Here is a 26,384-nt window from a genome sequence, read left to right on the forward strand (position 1 = left end):
GGCCTCGACTCTCCCCCAGCGAGCCCGGGAGGTTGACACTCACGACTTGAGAGCTCCCACCTGCATCTCCCCTTGCCGTTGGGGACGTAACCTCCCTGCGGTTATTGCATTTTACATCGTTCTCTGCCCCCTCACCCACCCCGCCTGCCCAGTGCTCTGGAACCTGCCTCCCTATAGACGAGCCATGTGGCACGGGGGTCGAGAGCTCTGACCTGAGAGCCAAGCAGACGAGAGTCTGAATCCCAGCTCAGGAAGATGGGTTCCATGAAAGTGCCCATCTCTCAGGGCTGCGTGAAGATGCAGGTGATCAGGGGCGCCAGCCGAGCCCGGCAAGTAGAGGGTCTTGTGAGGAGGAGCCCCAAGAGCCCTTAGACGGGGGCCAGAGCAGCCGCTCCGATGGCCTCGGGGCTTCCCCACAGATGTTTCCCTCTGTTGTATTCAGATCAGGTAACAATGGGCCCGCTGTTCTGGGCGGGGCCTGGGGTGGTCCCTCAGATCCCAGCAGCCTGAGCCCACTGGGAGGGCAGACGCTTCCCTGGCTGGACGTCTCGACGATGGACAGGGATCTCAGTGACGGTGACAGTAAGTACAGCCTGTCAGGGCGAGGGGCGCCCGCCTCCGTGGGTGGCTGAGCTGAAATTGCCCCGCTGCCCTCAGCGCTGTCTTGGTTCTGCGTCTGTGCTGCTAGAGCATCCCTTCCTTCCTTCCTTCCTTTCACAGTAAAGCCCGTTTGCAGCCTGCAGGTTGTTCTTCCATTAGGTGCCTCGGGGCAGTGGAAAAGGAAGGTAGAAAACCAAGGTGAGGACTTTCCTCCCTAACCACGAAACACTGTCCAAATCTTAGATTCTCTATCCTTCCTTTCTCCGATTTATAGTCACCCCTCCCCCGCCCAAGCCAAATGTGAGCCTGGATATCAGGATTCTTATTTCAGTCAGAGTTGCATCAGTTCTTAGATGAGGTTAATTTTTTTTTTCTTTTTTTTGCGGTACGCAGGCCTCTCACTGTTGTGGCCTCTCCCGTTGCGGAGCACAGGCTCCGGACGCGCAGGCTCAGCGGCCATGGCTCACGGGCCCAGCCGCTCTGCGGCACGTGGGATCTTCCCGGACCGGGGCACGAACCCGTGTCCCCTGCATCGGCAGGTGGACTCTCAACCACTGCGCCACCAGGGAAGCCCAGATGAGGTTAATTTTAAAGCAATGTCAGTGAAAGGTCTTTACGCACGATCTCCCTCTAGCAAAAAGCTCACTTGTTCATTACTGCTCAGGAAACATAGTCCAGGTGACCCCATCTTGTCATTAGTGGGACAGAAATACAATGGAATCTAAGAACTAATTAAAGAGATGAAGAAGGAAGTGATATTTTAAGAAGAAATGTGCTGTGTTTTAAAACAAGAAAATTGGAGAGTGAGTTTGGAATGGACAACGTGGGGAGTATCAGGTTGGGAATTGGCAGGCTAGGGTTCAAGTCCTAGCCCTGCTGTGAGTTGGCTCTGTGATCTTGGTCAAGTCGCTTAACCTCTCTGAGCTTCAGTTTCCCCATCTGTAAAAGGAGATTGGTCAGGAGTTCTTAATTTGAGGACCATGAAGGTGAAGGCAAAATACTGTATGTGGGCTTTGTGGGGGGGGGGGGAGGGGGAGGGGGAGGGGGAGGTGAAGGCATCCACAACTTTCACTTGAATCCCAGAGAGACCCGTGACACTAGTACATTTTCAGAGTTACCGAGCTTGGTGACTTTGAAGGTCCTTTGCAGGCCCAACACTCTTTCCTGCCCTTAATGTTGGGGTGTCAGAGCTTTAAGCCTCAGAGCTGCAGTGGGATATGAAATGAACCCATGCTAATCTGAGAGAGCTCAGTTTAAATTTTGTTGGAGTCCTTTTTCATATTGAAGTGAGAGACTGTACCTAGATATTTTAGCATGTATTTGAGGAGGACCGACTCTGATCTCTGATATATTGGAAATTGTGGATCCATAGTCTTATTCTGATAAGCTTCTACTAACAGTCGAATGCAGTCTTTCCTCTTAAAAAATACTGCTCATTAGCATTCTTTCAGTTTATTCTTGGAGTTTGTGGTAGTAGACATGGGCTATGTCAGATCTGGATTCAAATCCAAGCTCTGCCTGCTAATTGCTGGGTGACTTCGCCTAAGTCACTTGACCTCTCTGAGCTTTATTTCTCCCAATAAAAATAGAGATGGTGTCATCTTGCAGAACTGGTAAAAGATTAATTGGATGTAAAGTGCCTAATATATCACTCAGCCCAGCCTAGGCATGGAGTAAATGTTGACTCTAGAGAATTATCAGATTATGTCCCTGAAAGCTTTAAAATTAAACTGCTATTAATGGAAAATATTACCACCGTGGTGTTTCTGTTTTGGCATCAAGCTTTTTGGTAAGCAAGGTAAGAGGAAGGTGAACTCTTTTTAGTTCCCTTAAAATTCTAAAAACTCTGATTGTGCCGTAGGGTCACCCTATGTGCTGGTTTCCAACATAATCAAACCTCAGGCCGGCATTTAGGGTCTACTGCAAGGTGTGAGATTGTCCAGAGAGTTTTTAGAAACAAGATTGATGAAATCTGAAACTAGGTAAAGTTTTCTCCTGGTTTCAGAAAGGGAGCCTGCTATGGGACTTCTGTAATTTATTTATTTATTTTTAAAGCTTTTTCTTTCTTTTTTTTAAAAATAAATTTACTTATTGTTTATTTTTGACTGCGTTGGGTCTTCGTTGCTGTGTGCAGGCTTTCTCTAGTTGCAGTGAGCAGGGGCTACTCTTCATTGTGGTGCGCGGGCTTCTCATTGCGGTGGCTTCTGTTGCAGAGCTCGGGCTCTAGGCTCACAGGCTTCTGTAGTTGTGGCATACGGGCTTCAGTAGTTGTGGTGTGTGGGCTTCAGTAGTTGTGGCACAAAGGGTCGGTAGTTGTGGCTCACGGGCTCTAGAGCACAGGCTCAGTAGTTGTGTTGTACGGGCTTAGTTGCTCCACGGCATGTGGGATCTTCCTGGACCAGGGCTTGAATCCGTGTCCCCTGCATTGGCAGGTGGATTCTTAACCACTGCGCCACCAGGCAAGCCCGACTTCTGTAATTTAAATGTCCCTTCTTAGGTGAGAGATGGTTGTCTACTTTAGCCAGTTGAGTTACCCTTCCCAGTCACTAAAGTGTTGTCCCCTTAGTTTTTGAGTCTACAGTGTGGGGAAGCTTCAGAGAGAGAATATCTTCCTCCAGTGACATACTTTGGTACCAAAGTAGGCATGGATAGGGACATTCTGGGTGTTGCATCCACTTGGAAGTCACTTTCAGCACCACCTCTGTCAGATTTCAGTGCTTTAACATGATTAATCAGGGGCAGGAGACGTGCACTCCTTTGATCACCTGAAATCAAGGGAATGGCATTTTAAAAAGAGAAAGATAGGGCGTCCCTGGTGGCGCAGTGGTTGAGAGTCCGCCTGCCGATGCAGGGGATGTGGGTTCGCGCCCCGGTCCGGGAAGATCCCACATGCCACGGAGCGCCTGGGCCCGTGAGCCATGGCCGCTGAGCCTGCGCGTCCGGAGCCTGTGCTCCGCAACGGGAGAGGCCACAACAGTGAGAGGCCCGCGTACCGCCAAAAAAAAAAAAAAGAGAAAGATAAGGGGGTTATCCACGAATTGTGCCTTTCTCCACCAGAAAAATTCCTTCCTATGCAAAAGAAAAATAGCTGGCGTCTGGTGAGCAGAAACACGACCTGGGTGGCACTTTGCAAAGCTCTCTCGGCAACCGCTCGACGTGTGTGCCTGGAGCACTGGGGTATTCACCCGAGTAGGAAGGCCTTGGCGCTTGGAGTCAGGCTCTGAGTTCTAAGTACTGTTTCTGTCTCTGCTATGCGCCTGTGAGCTTTTGCTGTCTCAAATCACATCTCTGAGCCTCACCTCGTCCTTCTACTAAATGGGGAAAATAGTGGTGGTCATGAGGTGCAAGAGAGATCATGGAGCGTCCCTCACCGAGGCAGTACGTGAATTAGGGGGCAGCGGTCCAGCTGGACGGCCACCCTGGAACTCAGCCCAACACCGTGGAAACGGTGACGCGGCTGGTGGCCCCCATCGGAGCACCCCACGCTGGGCGCCACACAATGTCCCGTGACGGCCGCATTCCTGTTGTGCCCGCTGAGATCTGCCCAGGAAATGACGTGTCTGCCCGTGCTTCAGCCTGGAGGCCTTTATTTTCGTCCACAACATAATGGGGAGTTTAATTTAGCTCTGATGGGTTGCCAGAGGTCATTGTGGCTCCCAGTTGATGGATGGAGCTCTGAGCGCCCCACCTCTCATTCTTCCCGTCTTCCCGCCCTGTTGTTGGGTTTCCAGCAGGACAGAGCAGCCACGTGGCGTCTTCTTGTCCAGGGGAGCACTGATGCCCCAGCGGAGACAAGACTTCCGGGCAGGCGGGGGCCCTCCCAGGGGAGGGGGCTGTGATGGCCTTGCCTTTCTTTCCACGCTTGACATTTTCACTCTTGTGCACTGGCTTAAAGGAGCACCGGGAAAGAGGAAGACCCGCCCTCCTGGGTCCAAGGCACTGACCGAACATTTATTACATGCCAGGCTCGGGGCTGAGAGCTGTATCCACATTGTCTCGTTAGGTGGGCCCTAATACCACCCGCTCTCTTTCCCAGCTGGAGGAGTTGCGCGCTGGGAGGATGAGTGTCTGGCACAGTGCCATGTGTTTCCTGGCTCAGACGGCAGCATATCGGAGCCCGGGTTCCTCAACACAATGCCCAGGGATTCTGAGTGCAGTCACCCCCATCCCCACCCTGGCTACAGTCCAACCCTGCCCCTCACCTGTAATTCTTGTAACTGCGCTCACAGACACTGCATGGACCCTGCCCCAGACAGGTTCAAATTCCAGCCGCCACCTTCCGGATCCCCCTCAGAGTGCCCCCGCACAGGTGGGTGTCAGGTCAGGGTGGGCAAAATACGCCTCATGGACCAAAGCTGACCCACCGCCTGTTTTGTAGTTTAGTTGGAACGAGCCACACTTATTCAGTTGTCTGTTGCCTATAGCTGCTTTCAGGGCACTACGGCCGAGGTGAGTAACTAAGACAGACTGTACAGCCCATAGCCTGAACTGTTTACCACCTGGCTGTTTGTAGAAAATGTTTGCTGATCTCTGGGTCCCCGGTGGCTGGAGTAGCAGAGAATGCTAATAAACTTATTAGAAGCGAAACAATATTGAGAACCAAGGTTCGAAGAATAATTCCGGGGGAAATCTCATCCTGGGGATTTCAGGACACATTGGCAGGCGTTGCCGCTTTGGGATGACGTCACTTCACATCGCACTCGCATGCGTCCCAGGCCTCTCACCTGCTTCTTGGCAGAATCGTTTGCTTACAAAGATAAACTTTCCTGCTAAGAAAGGTACTCTCTATATCCACAAACGTTCTTCTATTTCAGCTTCCTTTGGAAGTTTCCTGCAAGGAGACAGAACCTTAGAGACGCATATGTAGTGCTTATCATCAGAGGACAAGTGCACCCCTCATGGGGGAGGGGTGGTAGAGCAGGGTTGTTTATTTGTTTCAATGACACCGCCTCCTCCCTCACTGTTCTCGGCCATGAATGCCAGAATCTCAGGCTTCTTCACTGTCCAGCGTCTTGTCTCTACTTCCAGATAATCTAAGCTGTTCCGGTTTTGAACAAGATCTGCTTATTCTTCTGGCCTCTGCTTTTATTAAACTCTAAAGAACAGGACATAATATCTTTATTTTTTGTAGTGATAAAGAGCTGTAGGTTTTAGAGAGCTGCAGAAAAGAGGAGGATCTCGGAGATGAGGTCGATCAGCTGGAAGTTTGACCCAAGTGGCCTTCAGTGACTTAAGGCAGAGAGAATCCCCTTCCACTGACCGTTTATCAGCTCGCCCTTTAAAGTCAACTTCCTGTGGTCAACTGGCCACTAGAAAGACACAGTTGAGGGATCCTTGTCCCCCAGCCTGGGGACTTCACGGAACAGGTTTGACAGGTGGCCCACTGGGCTGGAAGTGGAGCAAGGAGCCTCTGGCCTGCTCTAACTCCAGCGCTGTGCACCCTAGGAGTACTGGAGTAACCTCTCTGAGGCGCAGACTCCTCGTGTCAAGTGGAGCTAGACGCCCTGCCTTCCACACCTCTAGGTGGGATGGTGGGGTGAGGCATCAGGTGTGGGAGGTGCTTCGTGAGTAGTCCTGAGTTTCCAGGAGCCAGTTCTAGTATTATGCTTTCCTACTTGGAGTCTCAGTCCCTATGAATAGATGTCACAGCCTGACAGATCAAGATGAGGTTTTAAAAACAGTTATATAATCAGTGCTTCTTCCATAGGGTTTGCCTTGTAAAAAGTACTTGGAAAAGAGCACCAGCTTTGGAGAGAGAAGAACCTTGGTTTGAATCCAGCTCTATCACTCACCGGCTGGGCGATCTTGGGCGAGTCACACTGGCAGAACGTGGTTGTGCTGGTGTGTCAGTTTGGGTCATCCAAGAAGCAGACACCAAGATGGCCTGAGACATGCCAGACGTCCCTTGGACACCTGTGAAGGGAAAGGGGGAGAAGGGGCAGGCGTAGTCAGGGACCGTCTTTGGACCACAGTGTAGGTCAGACACCTGTGAGAGGAGAGGGGGCAGCAGGGGAGCCTGAGACCCTGGTGTGACTCCAAGAAAGTCTTGTGTGTGTCTGGGGAGAGTCTCAGAGTAAAGACTGCCTGATGGAGGAAGCTGCATGACCTACTGTCCCGCATCCCAGTGCCTTAAAACAACAGCCACTTTAATATATTTCATGATTTTGTGGGTCAGAAATTTCAACAGGGCCCAGGTGGGTGCTCCATGTGTAACTGATTAGGGTCTGTGTTGGTTCAAGCTTCTGTAACAAAAATACCATAGACTGGGTTGGCTTAAACAACAAGCATTTATTTCTTACAGTTCTGGAGGCTGGGAAGTCCAAGGTCAAGGCATCAGCAGACCCAGCATCTGGTGAGGGCCCACTTCTGGCTTGTAGACAGCCGCCTTCTCACTGGGTGCTCACACAGTAGAGAGAGCGAGAGAGCCCTAGCCTCTTTCTCTTCTTATAAGGACCTTGATCCCATCATGGGCTCCATCCGTAAGACCTCATTTAAACCTAATCCCCTCCCAAGGGCTTCCCTGGTGGTGCAGGGGTTAAGAATCCGCCTGCCATTGCAGGGGACACGGGTTCGAGCCCTGATCTGGGAAGATCCCACATGCCGCAGAGCAACTAAGCCCGTGCGCCACAACTACTGAGCCTGCACTCTAGAGCCCGCGAGCCACAACCACTGAGCCTGCGTGCCACAACTACTGAAGCCCACGCACCTAGAGCCCGTGCTCTGCAACAAGAGGAGCTGCCGCAATGAGAAGCCCGCGCACCGCAACAAAGAATAGCCCCTGCTCGCCGCAACTAGAGAAAGCCCAAGTGCAGCAACGAAGACCCAACACAGCCAGAAACAAATAAACAAATAAATAAATATATTTTTTTAAAGTGTTAACAAAACCCCCCAAAACCCAGCTCTACTGGGGCTGTGGGTTTCAACATATGAATTTGGGGGGATGCAGACATGCAGTCCATGAAAGGGTCCCTCAGTGTATTCAACAGGCAGCTGCTCTGGACTGGGTCCAAGATGGCTTTGCTCATGTTCCTGGTGGCTTGGCAGGGTGGCTGGAAGGCCAGGTTCCACCGGGCCCCTCCCCACGTAGTCTCAGGGCATTTGCTCGTGGCCTCTCCAGTGGGATAGTCTAATGTCTTACCTGGCAGCTCAGGCATCAAGAGGGACGGCTTCAGGAGGCCAGAAGCAGGAGCTGCAGTCTCTTCTTTGCTTGCTGTGTTCCCTTGGTGAAGCGGTCACAAGCCTGCCCAGGTTCAAGGGGAGGAGACGGAGACCTGTCTGTTGATGAGAGGAGCAGCAGAGAAGTGTGCCCATCTGTTATTCAGTGTCTGTCTCCTAGGGCTGGGGAATATGATACCGTTTATACCGCACCTGTCCCGCTGACTGGCACAGAGTAGGTGCCCAGCAGATAGGAGCTGCCCTTCCGAATGTTTGTCTCATCATTATTATTACCGCTGCTACTGTCATACCCCCAACCCCATTGCTGGCCGCCCTACAAGTATGTTGTGTGTCCTGAGGGGGCCGGAGTGAGACTGACTGAAACCGTGAACCTCTTTACGATGCACCTGCCCTCACCCGTCAGGTAGCTGACAGGAGTCGCCTTCCACCCCCTCCTCCCCGAGGCTCAGCACTGCCCGTTCTTCCCCAGGTGTGATGGACCTCAGCTTCGAGGCCGAGAGTCCTCTGGCGCCCCCGGCTGAACTCCTGGAGAGGCTGCCCAGCTGTGACTGCCTTCTTCAAGGGGACAGTGAGTCTGTGTCCCTGGGGGCTTGGGTCCCGCAGCCTCTTCCCGGGGCTTATGCTGTTGTGCGGGCATCTCTGGAACAGGCCGGGCTGGGAGAGCTCCCCTGTCCCCTGGGGGCCCTGGGAAGCCCCTTGTCGCCATCGGGAGGGCACGGGAGGACGGGGCACAGGCCCTGTGTCCATGGACATTCCGTGACCACGTCCATCTCCACTTACGACCAGGATGCTGCCGGTCTTGGAACCCAGGATGCCAGATATTCTTCCCACCTTCGGAGGCCCCGGGGAGGCCCCGGGAACAAAGGTGCTGGTCTTCGTTTCTGGAGCACAGGTGAGCCCTGGCAGCCCCCACGGAGCCATTGCGCGGGATCACGCGAGATGATCCTCAGGTCACCTCTGTCCCCCGACAGCCCTCCTCGGGGATCTCAGGGGCCACAGATTTCAACCCAGACAGTGCATCAGGACTCCAGACCCAGTGGATCAGAGTCTCCAGGGATGGAGCCTGGGAGTGTGTATTTTTCCAAGCTCTTCAGGTTGTTTGGCTACCAAGCCAGGGTTGAAAACTCTAGTCTAGATCAGGGGTTGCAAACTACGGCCCCCGGGCCAGATCCAGCTCACTGCCTCTTTTTGTCTGTCAGGTTTTATTGGCACACGGCCGTGTGTTTTTGTTTCCTTACTGTCTGTGGCTGCTTTTACACCGTGACAGAGGAGCTGAGTGGTGACACAGAGGCCACGTGGCCCGCAAAGCCTAAAGTATTTCCTATCTCGCCCTTTACCGAAAGTCCGCTTGCTTGGAGGACTCGGGGCAGAGCTCCGGCTGTCCGGCCAGCTTTGGGCGGACAGGAGGAGGAGCCGTGGCCATGCTGGGTCCAGGGTGTGTGTCCTGCCGTCTAGGGTGCCTTCCTGGTGCTCTGGCCCCGCTGCTGCCTGGACCCCCTCCCTTCTCCTCCCTGGCCGCCCTCCCTGCGTGCCTGCAGACGCCCCTTCTTCCGTGGAGTCGTCCCGGCCACTGCTGCGCCCACGCCCTCCATCTGCTGGGCACTGTCTGTGGGCACACGGGCCCCTCTGTGCGCTGGGCCGGGGGTGTCGGCGACACAGCGTGCGTTGGTGAGGGCTTACGTTTGGAGGCAGGCTGCCGTGGAGAAGAATGTGAAGATGGGGGGCAGGGCGGAGGAAGGGGCCTCAGCTCATGGCATTGGCGGGAGGGCTTTGCCGAGGAGGGACAGGGCAGTTGGGCCTCAGGGGAGTCTTCCAGGAGGAGGAGAGGTGTCCCGAGAGGGGGCCGAGAAGGGGTCCTTCCTAGTCTGCCCTCCCAGCCTGCACCACTGCCGTCCAGCGGGCTCACGGCGGGTCTCTGTGGGCGCCACTGTCAGAAGGTTCTCGGCTGGGGTCTTCCCCTGAGCGTTACTCACAACTCCTCTGGCTGAAGTCAAGGTCCCAGAGGGCAGGAACCTCGTCTAGTCCTAACTCTGCCTCCTCCTAGCTGTGTGACATCTTCTCTGGACCTCAGTTTTCCTTATCTGTAAAGTGGCATAATTCATCTTTCAGTTTCTTGTTTCTGTTTTTTCATTTGAGTTCTAAGACCCCCTCAGCCCTTCTCCGCAGCTCCAGACCTCAGCTAAGGTGGTTCTGCTGTCCTCTAGAAGGACCTGCCACTTTCCCACTGGGCATCTGTTCACACAGTTCCTGATGCCGGAGATGCGCTCACCAGCTGGGTGCCCGAGGGCTCTACCACTGCTGTGGACACGGCCGGGGGACCCCTGTCTCCGGGCCTTAGTTTCCATCGGCACCGTGAGGGGGCTGGCTGGCCTGGGTGAGCCCGCAGGCTCTCCCCGACCCACCGCCCCTCTGCTCGGTCCCCACCAGAGTCCCTGTGGTGACAGAGGAGGTGGCCCGGGAAGCCCTCCTCAGCTTCGTGGACTCCAAGTGCTGCTACGGCAGTGCGGCCGCCGGTGACCTCGTCATCCTGGAGCTGAAGCAGCAGGTCCTGCGCAGGGTGAGGGCTGGCCGGAGGGCGCCTGGCGAGGCCGGGGAGAAAGGAGTCTTGGGGAACAGTGCGTGTGAATAGCGGTGACATTGTAGTGAGTTATAATACGAGGAATCTTGGTTGTCAATCACCAGAGAACAGCTCGAATGCCCTAGGCGTCATGGACAGCGCATTACCTATATGTCTCACGGAATCCTCATAGCTACCCTTCATGGTAGGTATCATCGTCACCAGTTAGGAGGAATTGGACATTTAGAGAGGTGGAGTTACTTGCCCCCAAACACGCAGCTAGAAGTGACCGAGCTGGGATTCAAACACAGGTTTGCGGGCACCGAAGCCCTGTTTCTAAAGACACAACTTACCTGCTTCCTGGAGGGGTGGCCTGGAACGGGCCGTCTCCTCCCTTGATCCCAGCTCCCTCTGCCTCCCCCAAGTTTCATCTGTGCCAGGGGTATTTATTCATCACCCCTAAGCCTGAGGCTCCAGGGAGGTCCTGTGCTTGGTACCAAGACCACACAAGGTGACCCCACCTGTGTCACCTTCTGCCTTGACAGGGACAAGTTTAAGTTCACATTTCCTAGTGTCACTGGCATAGCCGTCCCCTGGAGGGCACACAGTTGCAGAAATCAGCCTCGCAGGGAGTGGTCAGAGCAGGGATTTGAGGTACGAGGTCTCTGTGTAGCTGTGTGACCTTGGGAAAGTCACCTGACCTCTTTGAGCATCCCTTTCCTCACATGGAAAAGGAGGAGCCAGGCGATGTCCGAGATCCCGTGGATGAGGATCAAGAAGGAGGATCTCGACCTCAGGCAGATACATTCCCCCAGGGGTGCTCGGAGTGGCTGATTCCAGCAGCCTCCATCTGTCAGAGGGCAATTTTTGCTTCAGAACTTGCCTCATAGACCGTTTCTGTGTATAAAGAAATTATACACATTATCCTGAAGGTGCCCAGTGGTGTGTCTGTCAGGGGAGGTTTCCTGGGGCTGAACGACCCCCGGCAGATATGTCCCAGGGCATCTGCGACACGAGTCCTCGCTGCTGCCAGCCTGTTCTGAGCAGCCCTCGGGCGCTGGCCGTGCTTGGGAACTTCTGTTCTCCCTGCTGAGCCCAGGGGTGGGGAGCTTCATCCTTTCTCATGAGGCTCTGTCTTCCTAAGGGCACGAGTGTGAACACACTATTTTTCCTTTGTAGTATCGACTAGAAACCTTCAGTGAATCCAGGATAAGTGAATGGACTTTTCAGCCCTTTACCAGTAAGTGAGTTGTCTGAAATCAGTTTAATTCGGAGTGAATATGGCCGGGATTGGTGGAGAATGTCAGGACTTGTGGCTTAGCCACTGACCCCGAGGAAGATGCTCTGCTGCTTGGAGCCTCAGTTTCCCATCCCCCATCAAAAGAGAGGGTGGCCTTTCCTCCTGGAGACCTTCCAGGGCTGACGTTAGCAGACGCTTCCTGTCCAGGAAGTGGCTTGCAGGAGGTCCTGCAATAGTCTAGTGTTTGCGTTTGGCCACAGGCTGGTGCTGCCACACGGGGCCAGACTGCAAAGGCAGCCAGTGTGCTCGGGCGTCTACCTGCCTCCTGGGCCACCCCCAGCGCCTCCCCGAGTCTCTAGATCCCCACCCCATTCAGTGTGCTATGTCACCTCTGCTGGACCCCCTAGAGGCTTAAGCCTCTCTTTCTGGGAAGCTCTGTGCCCTATCTGTTTTCTGGTTCATCCTTCGAGACTTAGCTCAAGGGTCCCCTCTTTTATGAAGCCTTTGAGGATTTCTTCCCTGCTGTCCCCTCCCCAGCAGAATGAGTCAGTCTTCTGAGTTTTTCAGAACGCCTTATGCAGCTCTTGTCCAAAGCACTTCCCATGTCATATTCTGTTGTATTGTGATGTAGTCTCTCTCCTTGAACGGAGGAGGAGAAAGAAGATGGTGGGGATGGTGACAGTAGTGATGACAGTCCTGGTTTATTGATCCCTCGGCATGTACCAGCCCTGGGCTAGGCTTTGGTACGCCTTCTGCTGTTCAGTTTTACTACCGTTCTCCATGGTAGGTGCCACCGTTATCCCTGGTTAGAGAGGAGAGGATTGCAGGGCAGAGAGGTGTATATAGGTGGAGGAGCTGGTGTCGAGTTCCGCAGCCAGGAAGTACAAGAAGCAGGAGGCAGCCGGGTCTGTTCAACTCCGACGCTTGGCTGCCTAGCCACAGGCTCTAAGGGGACCCTTACCTACCAGTCCCTCGGCCCCAGGTTCTAGCTTAACACCTGCACCAGGTGAAGGCTCTGTACTATTTGGTGAATAAATGAAGGCTGGTCCTTGCAGCCATTTGCTGCCCTTTGAACAGCCCCTTTCTCTGTCAGACCACTCCGTGGATGGGCCACAAAGAGGGACCTCCCCCAGGCTTTGGGACATCAAGGTCCAGGTTCCCCCGATGTTTCAGGAAGATACCAGGAAGTTCCAAGTCCCTCACTCATCGTTGGTCAAGGTAATGTGTTCATTGGAGTCTCTGCCCTTCTCTCGGAGCTGGTTTTCCGGGCACCGTAGTTTCTTCAAACTTTATCCTTTGAAAAAGGAAACCCAAAATCCAGGCTGGTGGTTTATTCCTTGCCCATCAAATAAGCAGAATTCTAAGAAAACCCAGCGTATGGGATGTAGTCCCCTACGAAATTCCGTGCAAATTAGGGAGCGTTCACATAGCAACAGGCTGGTACGAAATTGTCAGCAGATTTGAATAGCGAGCATTCACATTCCTAGACCATCTGAGGGTTTTTGTCTTTTTTATTTTTTTGACCTGTTGGGAAACAGCTGAATGAAACATATAAAATAAAATTAAAGCATCCCTGGGATTTTTTTTTTATGGAAGTCATTAGGGGAATAGAATTTGACATCCACGCTGTTTTACAGAAATATAATCAGGACAGGTAGTGAGGGTAACCTAATGTGTTACAGAACCACAGCTCAGATGTTTTATGTTATGTGCTCATCTAATTAACTGCCTTGTTTTCACTTTAGAACTTGATTCAAGCGTGTCATTTTACCCTCTGAGTTTTCATAGCATCGTAAGACGAAGAGGACTTTGAGAGATCAAGAAAGTGTTTCATTCTGTTCTCCAGGGTGGAAAAGCTGTTTTGATTCAGCCATTGAATTCCAGTAGCTCGCTCGCTGCCTTTTGCAAAAACACCCTCTGTTTTTTTATGGCTTCTATTCCCACAGACCACTTTAGCCACCTAATGGGCAAAGGATACTGGCTTTTGTGGTTTAGCCTGGGAGTGTGAGTTAGGACATGGGAGTCGGAGACCTGGTCTCCCCGTCCTAGCATCCAGGACCGACTGGGCTGAGGCTCTGGGGAGATGGCAATGTGATCTCCTTGGCTTGGTGTTCAAGGCCCTTGGGAAGCCTAGTCACAAATGGTCGTCTTCCCACCACGGCCTGAATTGTTATACCTCGACGTGGGATGCTGACATCATGGGGGTGGGGTTGGTGAAATCAGGAGCTGCTGGTACTTGGAAAACCAGACCAAGGAGAGCGTTCACTCTCAGGAATGCCACAAATGCCACGGGCACGGGCGCTACAAGTGTAGCAGCTGCCATGGGGCCGGCACGGTGAGTCACATGTGGCCGTTGGTGAGTACGTGATGTGGAGCAGGGCCACGTGGGGATGGAGGGCTGGGCTGGCAGCCTGGGGCTCCCTGCGCCAACAGTGGGCCCTCCGACAAGTCATCCTCCCTCTCTGGGCCTCCATCTTCCTACCTGTAAAATGGGAATGTTGGAGTGGGTGGTCTCTATTGACCTTATTTCCCTTTGATGGTTTATGATTTTCATTCTTCTCTCCTTTTCCCCTCCACCTACAAACATTTATTGAGTACCTGCTGGGTGCAGGAGGACTGAGACCTGGGGTCCTTCTCACAGGGACCCTCTGTCCGAGGGGCAGGCTGGCAAGTGACCAGCACTTGTAGTGCAGGGGCCAGTGCCGGCCGAGAAGTGAAGTTCAGGGCCTTTGAGGGACACAATAGACTCGGGCCTTGGATTAGCTTCCTGGGGCTGCCGTAATAAATGACCACAAACTGGGTGGCTTAAAGCAGCAAATTTATTCCCCTAAGAGTTCTGGAGGCTGGATGTCCAATACCAAGGTGTCGGCAGGGTTAAGAGCCATCTCATGCCTTCCTCCTGGCTTCTGGCAGCGGCTGGCAGTCCTTGGCTTATAGCTGCCTCACCCCCATCGCTGCCTCCGTGTTGCTTCCTGGCTTCTCTGTGTGTGTCTCTGTCTCCTCACGGGCTTCCCATAGGGACACGAGTCATTGGATGTAGGGCCCACCCTTCTGCAGTATGACCTCACCTTTACTCATTACATCTGCAAAGATGAGTTCCAAATAAGGTCACATTCTGAGGTTCTGGAAGATGTAAATCCGGGCGGGGACGACCACATATACTATTCAGCCCCGCGCGCGGGCCCCTCAGCGCCAGCCAGGCCCTCGTGGCCTCAGCATTCTTTGCAGGATCCTCTAGGCTACTAGCCTTCCCAGCAGTAAGTCCACGCCCCTCACGTGTTCTCAGCTCTCCCCACCTCCCCGTTTGTGCCTAACCCCTTGGACACACACTGACCACTTGCTGCAGTAGACCGGCCTCCTCTGTCCTCTCTCTGCCCACGCGCCCTCGCACCCACCTTCCGCCTGCTGCGTGCTCATCCCTCTACCCGCTCCGCACGCACCGTGGGGCTCCGCGGTGGCTGCACCCGCTCTGTGTCCTCCGGTGGCCTTCGCTGGTGGCCTTTGCTGCTCCCTCCCGCCCCTCCTCCTCCTCCCCCCTTGTCCCTCAGGCTTTCCCTGGAATGTCTCCGGAGCGTACCCCAAGCCCGCTGTGAGGGCATAGCCTGGTCCATCTCTGGGGGCTTCTCCAGCACCAGAGAGGGCCAGCCTGCCCCTCTCCCCCCGCCCCGGCCGTGGCTGTTTGGTCAGGGGACGGTCCCAAGGGTCATGGGGTTGAGAGAAGAGCAGGAGAGGCTGAGGTCTCAGGAGAAACAGGGATGTGAGGATGCAGAGTCTCTGAAGCTACAACTGGAGGGGTCCAAAGATACACTGCATTTTACAGACAAGGGGCGAGGCCCAGGGAGAGCAAGTAGGGAAGTGACAGCTTGGGGAAGGTCACAGGCTGGCTTGGAGCCAGGTCTCAGGTTGCCCTTTGCCTGCTCCCCGGGAGGCGGGAGAGGGCTGAGGCCACGTGTGTCCGCAGGTGCGGTGCCCCTCATGCAGCCGGGCCAAGCGCAGAGCCAGGCCCGCCCGGCGGTGTCAGATGTGCTCGGGGTCCGGCAGGCAGAGGTAAGACAGGGCTCCCCGGCCCCGAGCTGAGTGCTCTCACGGGCGTTCTTGCTTTTTACTGCCTGCCCTCAGGAAGGCAAGCGGGTGCACTGTCTCGTCACCCCTGTGTCCCCAGAGCTCTGTGCATTGTAGGTGCCCTGTCACCTCAGTGAGTGTTTCTCGAGACCAAGTGGAGCCCATCAAGCAATCTGTGGGTCGGGGGCGGGGGGAGGTACGAGGGTCTGCAGGGAGGAAGGGAGGCTATGGGTTCAGAGAGGAGACCGCTTCGTGCTCACGTGGAGGGGAAGTGAATACAGAAGAGCACCCAAGGTGAGATTCTTATCTCTCTGAGGATCCGGGCCCGGGCAAACCCTTATTTATAACCCATTGCAGGGACTAAATGGAGGAAGAGTGAAGGAAGGTTGGTTGATTGACTGAACAAAGTGCCTGTTCACAGGGCTTTGCAAACAGTGGGTTGCTGCCTTTTGGGCTTGACGTCCTTTCATGTATTTATAAATCTTTAAAGGGAAACAAGAAACCATGAGGAGTGAAACTCTTCAAAGTTGTGTTGGGTTAATGATACCTGTGGCTCATCCAGGCCCAGGCCATCCTTCTAACAAGCCAGATGGCGAAGCTTTGGTGGACCTGCCACCTGTGGTTGGTAAAGGAGCTCTTTGATTTGGAAAGAAACTTAGATTTCTTTCACTTACAAGTAAAAGAACTCCAGTTCAAACCAGCTTTAGCAAAAGAGTAAATTTATAGGCGCATGTGATGGAAAAGTCGAGGAATAGATTTCTGGGATGACTTCAGGTACAGCTGGATCCAGGTGCTTAAACAGTGTCACCAGGAATCTGTCTCTGTCCCTCACTCTGCTTTCCTTCATGTTGGCTTCATCCTCAGGCAGGCTGTCTCCAGTGGTGGCAGAGGAGGCCACCAGCAGCTCCAAGCTTGGTGACCTCAGTGGAAAAGGATGGCCCTTTCCTGATAGTTCCAGCAAAAGTGTGGGGTGGATCTCAGTGCACTCACCTGGGTCATGTGTCAATCTCTGTATCAGCCACTATGGCCAGAGAGATGGAATGCTCTGATTGGCCAGGCTGAGGTCCCAAGCTGGTCATAGAAGGGATGGGGGCAAGCCCACAAACCATGTCTCCAAAGGGAGATTGGGGCACTGCTACGAGGAGTGGGAGGTCTAGATGGTGGGCACGCGGAAGCAATCCGTGCCCACCACAGTGCACCTCTATGAGGAAGGATGTGAGGCAGGGGCCTCCGGAGCCACTGGGACACCACGACCATCTGAGTGGTACTGATGGGGCCCCTCTCAGATGCAGCACATGCTCAGGGAGGGGGAACAAGACCTGTGCCACCTGCAAGGGCGAGAAGAAACTGCTGCACTTCCTCCAGCTGGTCATCGTGTGGTACGTGGCACCTCTCAATGCCATGGCCTGGCGGGGTGGCCGGGGGGGACGTGGCCTGGATTGGTTTCTGCAGAGAAGCTCCACTTGGTTGGGGCTTTCACAGTGCAGGGACCTGCTGGGGGAGACGGAGTCCCAGGGTCCTAAGGCCCCACGTCAGGGAAGCTCCCACGCATTAAGGGTTTCTCCTATCGGGTACCTTGCTAGAACAGAACTGTCCGTACTTTACTAGTTTTCCATCTTACGCGTGAGAATGCTGAGGCCCAGAGAGGCTAAAGCACGTTCCCAAGGTCCCAGCGGTAGCACGGCAAGCCGTCCAGCCCCTATCTGCCTGATTCCAAACCCAGGGCTTAACCCGACCCCCGGGCTCTGTCTCTCATCCTCTTCACTTCCAGGAAGAACAGCCTGTTTGAGTTTGTGTCTGAGCACCAGCTGGCCTGCCCTGGGGACCTGCTTGCTAAAGCCAGAGGAGAGACGCTCTTTAAGGATGAAAACACGATGGTAAGTAGGGCTTTGCTACCGCCCTAAAGGGAGCTGGGTCCCTCCTCCACCTGTGAGGCCGGGTCTTCTGGTTCTGCAGGCGATGCATTCATTCAGAAAGGCTGGGCGGGGACAGAGGCTGCTGGGACCCCATGGGGCAGTTTCTGTCTTGAATTTTACATATTCAACCCTCCTTTCTTCCCCTGTTCATTTTCTCTCCCTCTTTTCCTCCCTCCTTCCCTTGGACAAATCTTGAGACCCTCCTCCTATACCAGGCACCATTCTAGGCCATGGGGATACCATAAAACAGAATCTCTGCCCTCCGATCTCACAGTGGGTGAGGGAGAGGGTAATAAGAGCATTTTCACCACACTGTCAGCCATTGAGAAATACACAAGCGAGGCAGAGAGACAGGAAGGGGCAGGGTGTCGGTGGTGGAGAGCGGTGCCTTGGGGGAGTGGATGGTGTGACAGTATGGGAGTCAGGGTGTCCAGCAGAGGAAGCAGCACGACAGAGGCCTCGAGGAGCGGCAGAGGGCAGCGAGCTGGGCGGAGCAAGGAGCTAAGACATGACAGGTGCCAGCAGCCAGATCAGGGAGGGTCTTGTACACTAGCAGTTGGCAAATTCCGGCCCTTGGCCTGCTTTTATAAATAAAGTTTTATTGGAGCACAGCCCACTTGTTTATGTATTGTCTGTGGCTGCTATCGTGCTTCGAGGGCAGAGTTGAGTAGTCGAGACAGAGACCCTATGGCCTTCAAACGTGAGTATTTACTCTGGCCCTTTACAGAAAAGATCTGTGGCTTCCTGCTGTCGGCCTGGGAAGGGAATTTGGCTTTTATGGGACATCCTCAGTTTTTTTTGGTTTTGCTTTCTTCCCTTTCTTCTTCCCACCCTTCCTTCCTTTTTTTTTTTTTTTAACAGTATGTAGCTGTTTCAGATTGGCTTATTAGTTTCAGGTGTATATCATGATTTGATATTTGTATATTACTGTGAAATCATCACCACAATAAATCCAGTTCACGTCCATCACCACACAGTTAAAATGATTTTTCTTGTGATGAGACATTTTTATGAGCTACTCTCAGCAACTTTCAAATATCCAATCCAGTATTATCAACTGTAGTTACCATTCTGTACTTCACACTCCCAAGACTTATTTATCTCATAATTGGAAGTTTGTACCAATTGACCCCCTTTCGCCCCTTTTGCCCACCCCTCCAATCCCCATCTCTGGAAACCATCAATCTCTTCTCTGTATCTAGGAGTTTGTGTTTAATTCCACATGTAAGTGAGATCATAGGGTGTGTATCTTTCTCTGACTTATCTCACTTAACATAATGCCCTCTTCCATCCATGTTGTTGAAAATGGCAGGAATTCCTTCTTTATGGCTTCATAATAGTCCTCAGCTTCCTTTCTTTGCCCCAATCACTAGACTCTCTAAAGGCTCACTTCAGGCATCACCCCTCTAGTAAACCCTGCGCCCAATCCTAGCCTGAGTTAGGCAGCAGGGAAGGCGCGCCGGGTGGGCGGGTAGTCTGTCTACGGCCCTCGTTTATTGGCTGGAGTTCCCGACGCTATAAGGTGGATGATCAATGGTCCGCTTGGGTTTAACAAGCCCCACCCATCCCGCTCGCCCCTGACCCGGGCCCGTCCTTTTCCGGCCTCGTGCTCCCATCAGCCCTCCAAGGCTCCAGGTGCTGAGGCTCCGGGTCAGGTGGTCTGCGTCTCCCCCCAGGTGTACCCCATCGTGGACTTCCCCCTGCGGGAAATCTCTCTGGCCTCCCAGCGGGGTATCGCCGAGCACAGCGCTGCGCTGGCCTCCCGAGCCCGCGTCCTGCAGCAGGTGAGCTGAGGGGGGTGGGGTGGGGACCGGGGCTGGTGGAAGGTGAGGTGCCGGGTCTGCTGGGGCTCCAGGACACTGTCCCCGTGGACGTAAAGGAGGGAACGGGCCCCTTCCTTTGTGGGGAGGTTCCTTCTTGAGAGTGGCAGGGCAGAAGGAAGGGGGGGAGGGGTAGAGCCCCAGTCGGAGGAGCACAGAGGTACTAGGCACTGACGTGGGGCCAGAGTGACCCACGTCACTCTGGTCAGAGAGGTCCGAGAGCAGGGCTGGTCAGACATAAGGCCACGGGGAGAAGTTTGGACTGTTAAATCCTGCGAGCGACAGGGAGCTTACAGGGTTTCACGCAGGAATGTGGCTCAGTGTCGTTTCGATTCTCACCCCCCCGGTATTCAGGGAAGGGGAGGGAAAGCTCGAGATATAGGGTGCAAGGCAGGTTTGGAACCCAGCGTCCGGCCCCCCGGGGCACTTCCCAAATCCCAGGCCCCCAAGGGCAGGGCTGACGGCCCGCGCTGCTGTGCGGCTATTATCCTGCTGGCCACTAGGTGGCGGTGGTGCCTGTCGCGTCCCCAGGAGCCGCGGTGGGCGGGGCGTGTGCGGCAGGGGACGGGGTAAAGGAAACGGGGATGGAAGATGGGGCGGGGGGTTGGCAAGGGAAAGCCCAGCGCCTGAGCTCCGTGAGGGATCTGTGGGGGGTCCGAGTCTTACAAACTGGGCGCAGATCCTGGCTCTTCCACGTCCCAGAGTGGTCCCGGGCCAGCTACAAACGCCTTCCTGAAGTTCAGTTTCTCACCCGTGAAAAAGATATTACTACCGCCTCAGAGGGCTTGGTAGGGATGAGATCATTTGCTTTAAGTGCGTGGAACCCGGTGCTCAAAATGTTCCTGTGCCTTCTGTTCCCTTTGCAATGAGTATTCCGCTTCTCTTCCTGCACGCTTACCCTGTTTGCAGGAGAGAAAAGGATGCATTTAATTTAAAATTAATAATGACCGTCTTGGAGCTGGAATGCACCTCAGAGAGGATGAAACGGGGGCACTGCAAACTGAAAGGCCTGGGTGGGGGGTGCTGTGGGTAGGAGGCCCCCTTATCCAGAGGGCCCCGCCTCCCCTCAGCTCTGTGCAATGCAGGGGCAGAGATTTCAAACCTTCTGAAAGACACATTTTTACATGAAATCTTCCAGTTTTTCAATATTGAAAGCAAAATTTTAAAAATGCTAAGAGCACTGTATGGGCTGCTGGGCCAGCTTTGGCTTGTGGGCATCCTCGGCTACCCCTGGTCTAGTCCAAACCCATGACTTTGCCGATAAATCAGAGGAAGCCCAGGCAGTGGAAGTAATTTAGGCAAGGTGACACAGCTTCTCAGTGGAAGAGCCCAGGAGTAGAACTCAGATTTCCCAACTCCAAGGGAAATGTTATTATCTGCCGCACTCAAGGCACACAAGCGACTCTGAAAGCCAGCGTAGGTTTGCAGGGCTATCAGCCGGACGAGGCAGCGCCCTTGTCGCCTGGCAGGCACTGCAGGGGCGAGTCACTTCCCAGGTTATGTCCTGCTTCCCAGCTCTGGCACATAGTCATGGCTCCTGGCCCTTCCAGTCACGGGCCTCGATGTCCTCATCTGTAAAAGGGGCGCGGTTGGACCTTACCTTAGGTTGGGCTCCGCAGAAGCAGCTCTGAGACGAGGATCCGTGTGCAAGTCATTTTTTGTTTGTTTTATTTATTATTTTTTTTTGCGGTATGCGGGCTTCTCACTGCTGTGGCCTCTCCCGTTGCGGAGCACAGGCTCCGGACACACAGGCTCAGCGGCCATGGCTCACGGGCCCAGCCGCTCCGCGGCACGTGGGATCTTCCCGGACCGGGGCACGAACCCGCGTCCCCTGCATCGGCAGGCGGACTCTCAACCACTGCGCCACCAGGGAAGCCCGTTTGTTTTATTTTTTATCAATTTATTTTATTTTTGGCTGCGTTGGGTCTTGGCGGTGCGCGGGCTTCTCATTGCGGTGGCTTCTCGTTGTGGAGCATGGGCTCTAGGTGTGCGGGCTTCAGTAGTTGTGGCATATGGACTCAGTAGTTGTGGCTCATGAGCTCTAGAGCACAGGCTCAGAGCTTAGTTGCTCCACGGTGTGTGGGATCTTCCTGGACCAGCGCTCGAATCTGTGTCCCCTGCATTGGCAGGCGGCTCCCTAACCACTGTGCCACCAGGGAAGCCCAAGACATTTGTTAAGGAAGGGCTCCCAGGGGAAACAGGTAAAGGGGTGGGGGAGCCGGAACAGGAAGAGGGTCAGACAAGGGGGCGGTGAGGGTAGTGACGCTCTGAGTGTCAGCCATACCTCAGCGGCTGTTTGCCTGGAGCTGACGTTTGTTCTTCAGCCCCATCCACGGAGGACCCCAGCCCGGTCTCAAAGGGGCCTTGCTTCTGCAGCCCTGGTACAGTCTGGTGGGCATTACAGTGAAGACCGCCCAGTAGTGAGCTGTGTACTGTAGCACTACTGTAGGACTGGCCGGAGGACGAGGCAGGATTGCAGCAGCTTGTGGACACAGGTGCTTCTCCTGGGACGTTTCTGCTGCTGAGGCTGACAATTTTGAGTCCTTTTTGGACCCTTCATTTGGCAGAGGGGCAGTGCCTGCCCAAGATCACACTGCGTGTTGGCGGCAGGCCTCCGTCTAGACCCTGGGGCTCCCGGGCTTTCCCTGATGGTACAGCCCCGTCTCGGGCGACACAAGCCATCTGTGGACCAGACCTGGAGCAGGGAGGGGTGCACCAGGGGCAGACGTGCATGTTTCTTTAAAAGGGAGCATAAAGGGAGAAGAGGCCACTTCTGTGACTCTTTGTCCTAAATCGTCCTTGGGCCCAGGATCTACAGACAAAGGTTCATGCCGATATTTTGTTCAGGGTTGGGAAGTTAGCGAGTAGAATCCAGGGAGGGGCCAGCTGTCACACGCGGGGCCCCGGCCCCTCCTCTCAGACCTGGAATCTGCTCGTCCCAGGGGCACAGTCAAGGGGTTTCCGCAGATACACGTCCGATTACGAGATGACCACTGGATGGCCGTTGATGTCCTGGCCAACCTGTGGTCCCCAACCTGGAGACCTTTAGAATCCAAATGGAGGCACGTGGGGTGGGGCTGCTGTGGTTTTGCTCTGTGTCGGGTAGTAGAAGAGTTTGGAAACAAGAGTGGTCTGACCCGCGGCCCAGGCTTTCTGAGCAGAGGTCGGCTCCCCTCCCCTCTTGCCCCGTGGTTCCCATGTTGGGTCTCCTGTGCCAACATGGCAAGAGGGATCGTCTACCTTTTCGTTCCGTAGTTATCCCCCTTGGAGGCCGCTCTCCGGCACACGGAGAAAACTCAGTCTCACCGTCTCATTGGGTTTTCTCAACAACTCCATGACATAGAAGTTTTTGTACCCATTCCACAGATGAAGAAACGGAGGCCCAGAGAGAGGAAGTGGGAGGTCACGCAGATGGCTTCATGGGAAGTGCATGCCCTGACCCTGAGTCCCCCGCCTCCTGCTACAGTGTCACTCCCTCTGCCACCCCTCTCACCCGCACCTCCCAGCGTAGGGAGCCCTCTGCCCAACATCCTCTCCCGGCCTGTTCCCTACTTTCCCCAGGGGCCTCAGGACCATCATCTCCCACGAGAGGACTTGGGCTCTTTTCCCAAGGAGGGGATCTTCCTGCAAGTAGGAGGGTCTGACCCTGGGCCAAGCACACCACCTCCCTCCGGGGTTGGGGTCCCCACATCCGAGTCTGGGACAGGGGAGCAGCTTGTGTACAAGAACTTAGGTTTGGGCACCGCGAGCCTGGCCCACGGTACGTCCCGAGAAAGCTTTGCTGGGGCTGAGGAGTTACTTTGCTCTGTGGGTTGCACCCGTAGTTTTCCGTAACAAATCAGTGCCAAAGCCAATGACCTGGGTGTCTCAGCAGGAGTCAGTGTCAGCTCCGAGGCGGCAGGGCATCCCGTTCACTGCCCCGTGATTCTGGAAGATTGTTGAGTAAGTGCTCCGAGAAGGGGCTAGAGAACAAGGGATTTAGGACCCCTCTTCATGGGGGGAGTGAGTGCCCCGGGCTCTCGAGTAGACAGGGATGCCAGGGAGGAGGTTTGAGCCTGAAATAGGTCCAGCCAGGAGGTGGGGCTTGACCTGGATGATCTTGCAAGCTTGAAATTCCATGGGCCTCAGTTTCCCCGTGTGTGAAAGGAGGGGAAAACTTGAGAAAGACTTTTCTCTAAGGAGGGTTGATGCAAAACTCTGGTGCAGGGAGGGAAGCGTCTGAGAAAATAGCCTGAAGCAGCCCACCAAACTTTGGAATTTCTTTGGTGTCAACATTTTATCTTAAAATTTAATTCAAATTGCATAATACATTCCCTAACATCTCCATGGTTGTTTTAATAGAAAAATTTTTAAAATGACTTTGTCCTCCACTTTTCTCCACTCCACTCTGTCCACCCTCCCTGTCCGCTTCTGGAAGATGTCCTGTTCGGCTGGTGGCGTTCCATACATCCTGCAACTCCCCTGGGGATTGCCTGTGCGCCCCCTCCCCCCACCCCACCGTTTCATGAAACTTAGAATGAGGTGGTGGTTAAAGATGAGAAGTCGGTTTGGGCCAGAGCTTAGGGTATGTGAAGGAGCGTAGTAAGAGATACATCTGGGAGGCAGGTTGGAGGCAAAACGCCAAGTCCAGAGCCTGAACTTCATTCCACAGGTAGTAGGGAGCTACTGAAGGTTCTTGAGCAGGCGAGTGACTTGAACAGAACCCTGAGGTTTTTCTTGGCCAATTGTTTCCTCAGCGCCAGACCATTGAACTGGTCCCCCTCACGGAAGTTCGTTACTGGTACCAAGGAAAGACATACGTCTACTACATCTACGGCACCGACCACAAAGTGTACGTGGTGGATTACCCCGAGAGGTACTGCTGTGGCTGCACCATCATCTGACGTCGCACATCTGCCCCCAGAGCCCGCCACTCACGTTTGCCCAGGAGATTGGCCGAGGTCTCTGAGTTGACTCACTGTTGGCTCCTCTGGACAATTGCATGCAAACCCGGGTGTGTCCTTCCAGAGAATTCAGCTCCTCTGTCAAGCTACAAGTCCTTCTGGAGCCCGTCTGGCGGAATCTATCACGTGTCTAAGCTACAAGAATTCATCTACACACATTGCTTTAGGAGAAATAACTTAAGCAGTGGGGGCTTTGCCTCTGGCCTGTGAACTAAAGCCCTGATTGAGCGTGGGGTTGATTTTACTTTTCCCTCGGTCAGTCTCAGTTCTGGTGTGTCTCTGCTAGTCTGGGCCTTTTGTGGAGCTGAGTGATTCTGAAATGTTGAAAGATAGACAGAAATTAGCTGCCTCTTATGCACACCAAATAGTGCACTTAGGCAAAAATGTACACCATTTTACTCCTCATTCTGTGGGTCAGGAATTCAGACATAGCCATGGTGGGATGGCTTATCTCTGTTCCATGACGTCTGGTGCCTCACCTGGAAGTATCAAAGGCTGGGGTGGCTCAAGGGCAGGGGCGCTGAAGGCTGGTTCACCCAGATGCCTGGTGGTCGATGGCGGCTTTCGGCTGGAACACCTACATGGGGCCTCCCCATGCGGCGTGGGCTTCCTCACAGCATGGCGGCTCTCAGGGTAAGCACCCCACACGTGTGCCCCAATTAAAGAGACAGAGATCTGTTCCCAGACTGGAGAACAAACCCGCTGTGTTGGATAGACCAAGGGTCTGTATGCTAATCTCTAACGTGGTGCCTGTGCATGGGTAAATTTTAGAGAGTGCTTTTGGGTATATGCAGGTTCTTACATCACGTGCTGACCTTAGAACCTGCGCACCGAGTAGAAGGTGACCTGGATGTCCTGTGTACCCAGTCCCAGGCAGGAACTCCCACCTGGTGCAGTGAGGCTGGGTGGGTGGAGGGGACACCCTGCACACTGAATGCCCGGTTGGCTTTGGAGGGGTGGTTCGGGGGCTGCGTGAGCCACCGTGTACCTGATTGTGAGTAACCGGATGTCCCTGTCATCTTACAATGCCTGCCCCCACCCGGAAGGGGAGTGCTGCACCCCAGGAGGGCCAGTCCGTACCCTCTTGATCCCCAAGCTGCTGCTGGCCTGCAGCCCTCGTCCCCCATAGGGTAGAAGCACGTGGACATAAGAGGCCTGGTTGGGGGAGGCTCAGGTGGGGGAGGGGTGGTCTGAGGCCATTCCCCTGGGGCCTCGTACAAATGGAGGGGACGGTTTTTGGCTGTTGCCATCATTGGTGGACGGAGCCCAGGAAAGCGGGGCATCCAGCAGTGCTCGGGGACGTCAGCACAGTGGAGTGGCATTCCACGTGTTACGTGGCTAGCAGATACCCCGCGGACACTCACGGAGGAATTACTTCTACAAGGTCTCATCGGTTATTACTGAATGCAGTGCGGATTTTTATGTGGTGTTCGCCTCTGTTTGATTTTCTGGTGTGTCTTGTTTGGAACGGCTTCTGATCCTCCCCCTTCTCTCACGTACAAACGTGGAACTCTGGCGCCTTTGTTGGGGTTCCGCGGGCCGCCGTGCTTGAGCCTCACAGATTGAACTACATGTATTAAAACACTGCTTTCTTCTTACTTCTCCTTTATGTTTCCGTTTGGGCATTAAATTGCTTTTTAAAAATGGTCTGTAAGTGGGTTATGTCTAAATGTCATTTTAGGATAAAAAGGGAGCCTCACGTATGTTAGGGTTGAGGCCACGTGGCCCGTACACGCTGTTGGCATGTGAACTGGACCCAGCAAGAAAATCTGGCTGGAATAAAGTGGGTCATGGGGACACTGTTCTAATTGAGCCTCAGTGAGCCACCAGCCGTAGGGCCCCTTAGTTCTGGTGGTTCTGGCAAAATCCCAGATGGTTACTGGGTCCTCCGGCTGTTTGATAACTGTTGCGTGGTTTCCCCTGCAGTGTTGTCTGTTTTTATGACCTTTGCTGCAGCCAGGATCTGACTTAATTTGCTCTTTCTGCCTGTTATCCTAGGGCTGAGTTGGCTGTTGCTGGTAAGCCCAGACCCAGCTGAAGTCCCTGGAGGGCAGAGAACAGAATGCAAGG

General features: G+C 54.2%; 1 protein-coding gene across 5 annotated transcripts in view; it reads left to right on the forward strand.

Annotated features, from left to right (window-relative positions):
* Window positions 1-529: 529 nt before the first annotated feature.
* The window catches only part of SSUH2 (ssu-2 homolog), a 45,734-nt gene continuing 19,879 nt past the window's right edge, over window positions 530-26,384 (forward strand). For 2 of the 5 annotated variants that reach the window (XR_009542708.1, XR_009542707.1), the window contains exons 1-12: window positions 530-582; window positions 8,246-8,344; window positions 8,563-8,668; window positions 10,204-10,333; window positions 11,513-11,573; window positions 12,667-12,791; window positions 13,691-13,908; window positions 15,535-15,620; window positions 16,922-17,014; window positions 17,407-17,512; window positions 19,228-19,335; window positions 24,108-24,947. Coding sequence is in view for 3 of the 5 variants with exons in the window: in XM_060161305.1 (XP_060017288.1) it covers window positions 555-582; window positions 8,246-8,344; window positions 8,563-8,668; window positions 10,204-10,333; window positions 11,513-11,573; window positions 12,667-12,791; window positions 13,691-13,908; window positions 15,535-15,620; window positions 16,922-17,014; window positions 17,407-17,512; window positions 19,228-19,335; window positions 24,108-24,324 (1,377 nt within the window). In the remaining 2 variants the exon portion in view is untranslated. Of the gene's footprint in view, window positions 583-8,245; window positions 8,345-8,562; window positions 8,669-10,203; window positions 10,334-11,512; window positions 11,574-12,666; window positions 12,792-13,690; window positions 13,909-15,534; window positions 15,621-16,921; window positions 17,015-17,406; window positions 17,513-19,227; window positions 19,336-24,107; window positions 25,913-26,384 lie in introns of those variants that run through there. The other 3 variants (XM_060161305.1, XM_060161306.1, XM_060161307.1) reach the window with 3 other exon arrangements.

The sequence above is a fragment of the Lagenorhynchus albirostris genome, chromosome 10 (genome assembly GCF_949774975.1).
Source record: "Lagenorhynchus albirostris chromosome 10, mLagAlb1.1, whole genome shotgun sequence".
NCBI classification, from domain to species: Eukaryota; Metazoa; Chordata; class Mammalia; order Artiodactyla; family Delphinidae; genus Lagenorhynchus; species Lagenorhynchus albirostris.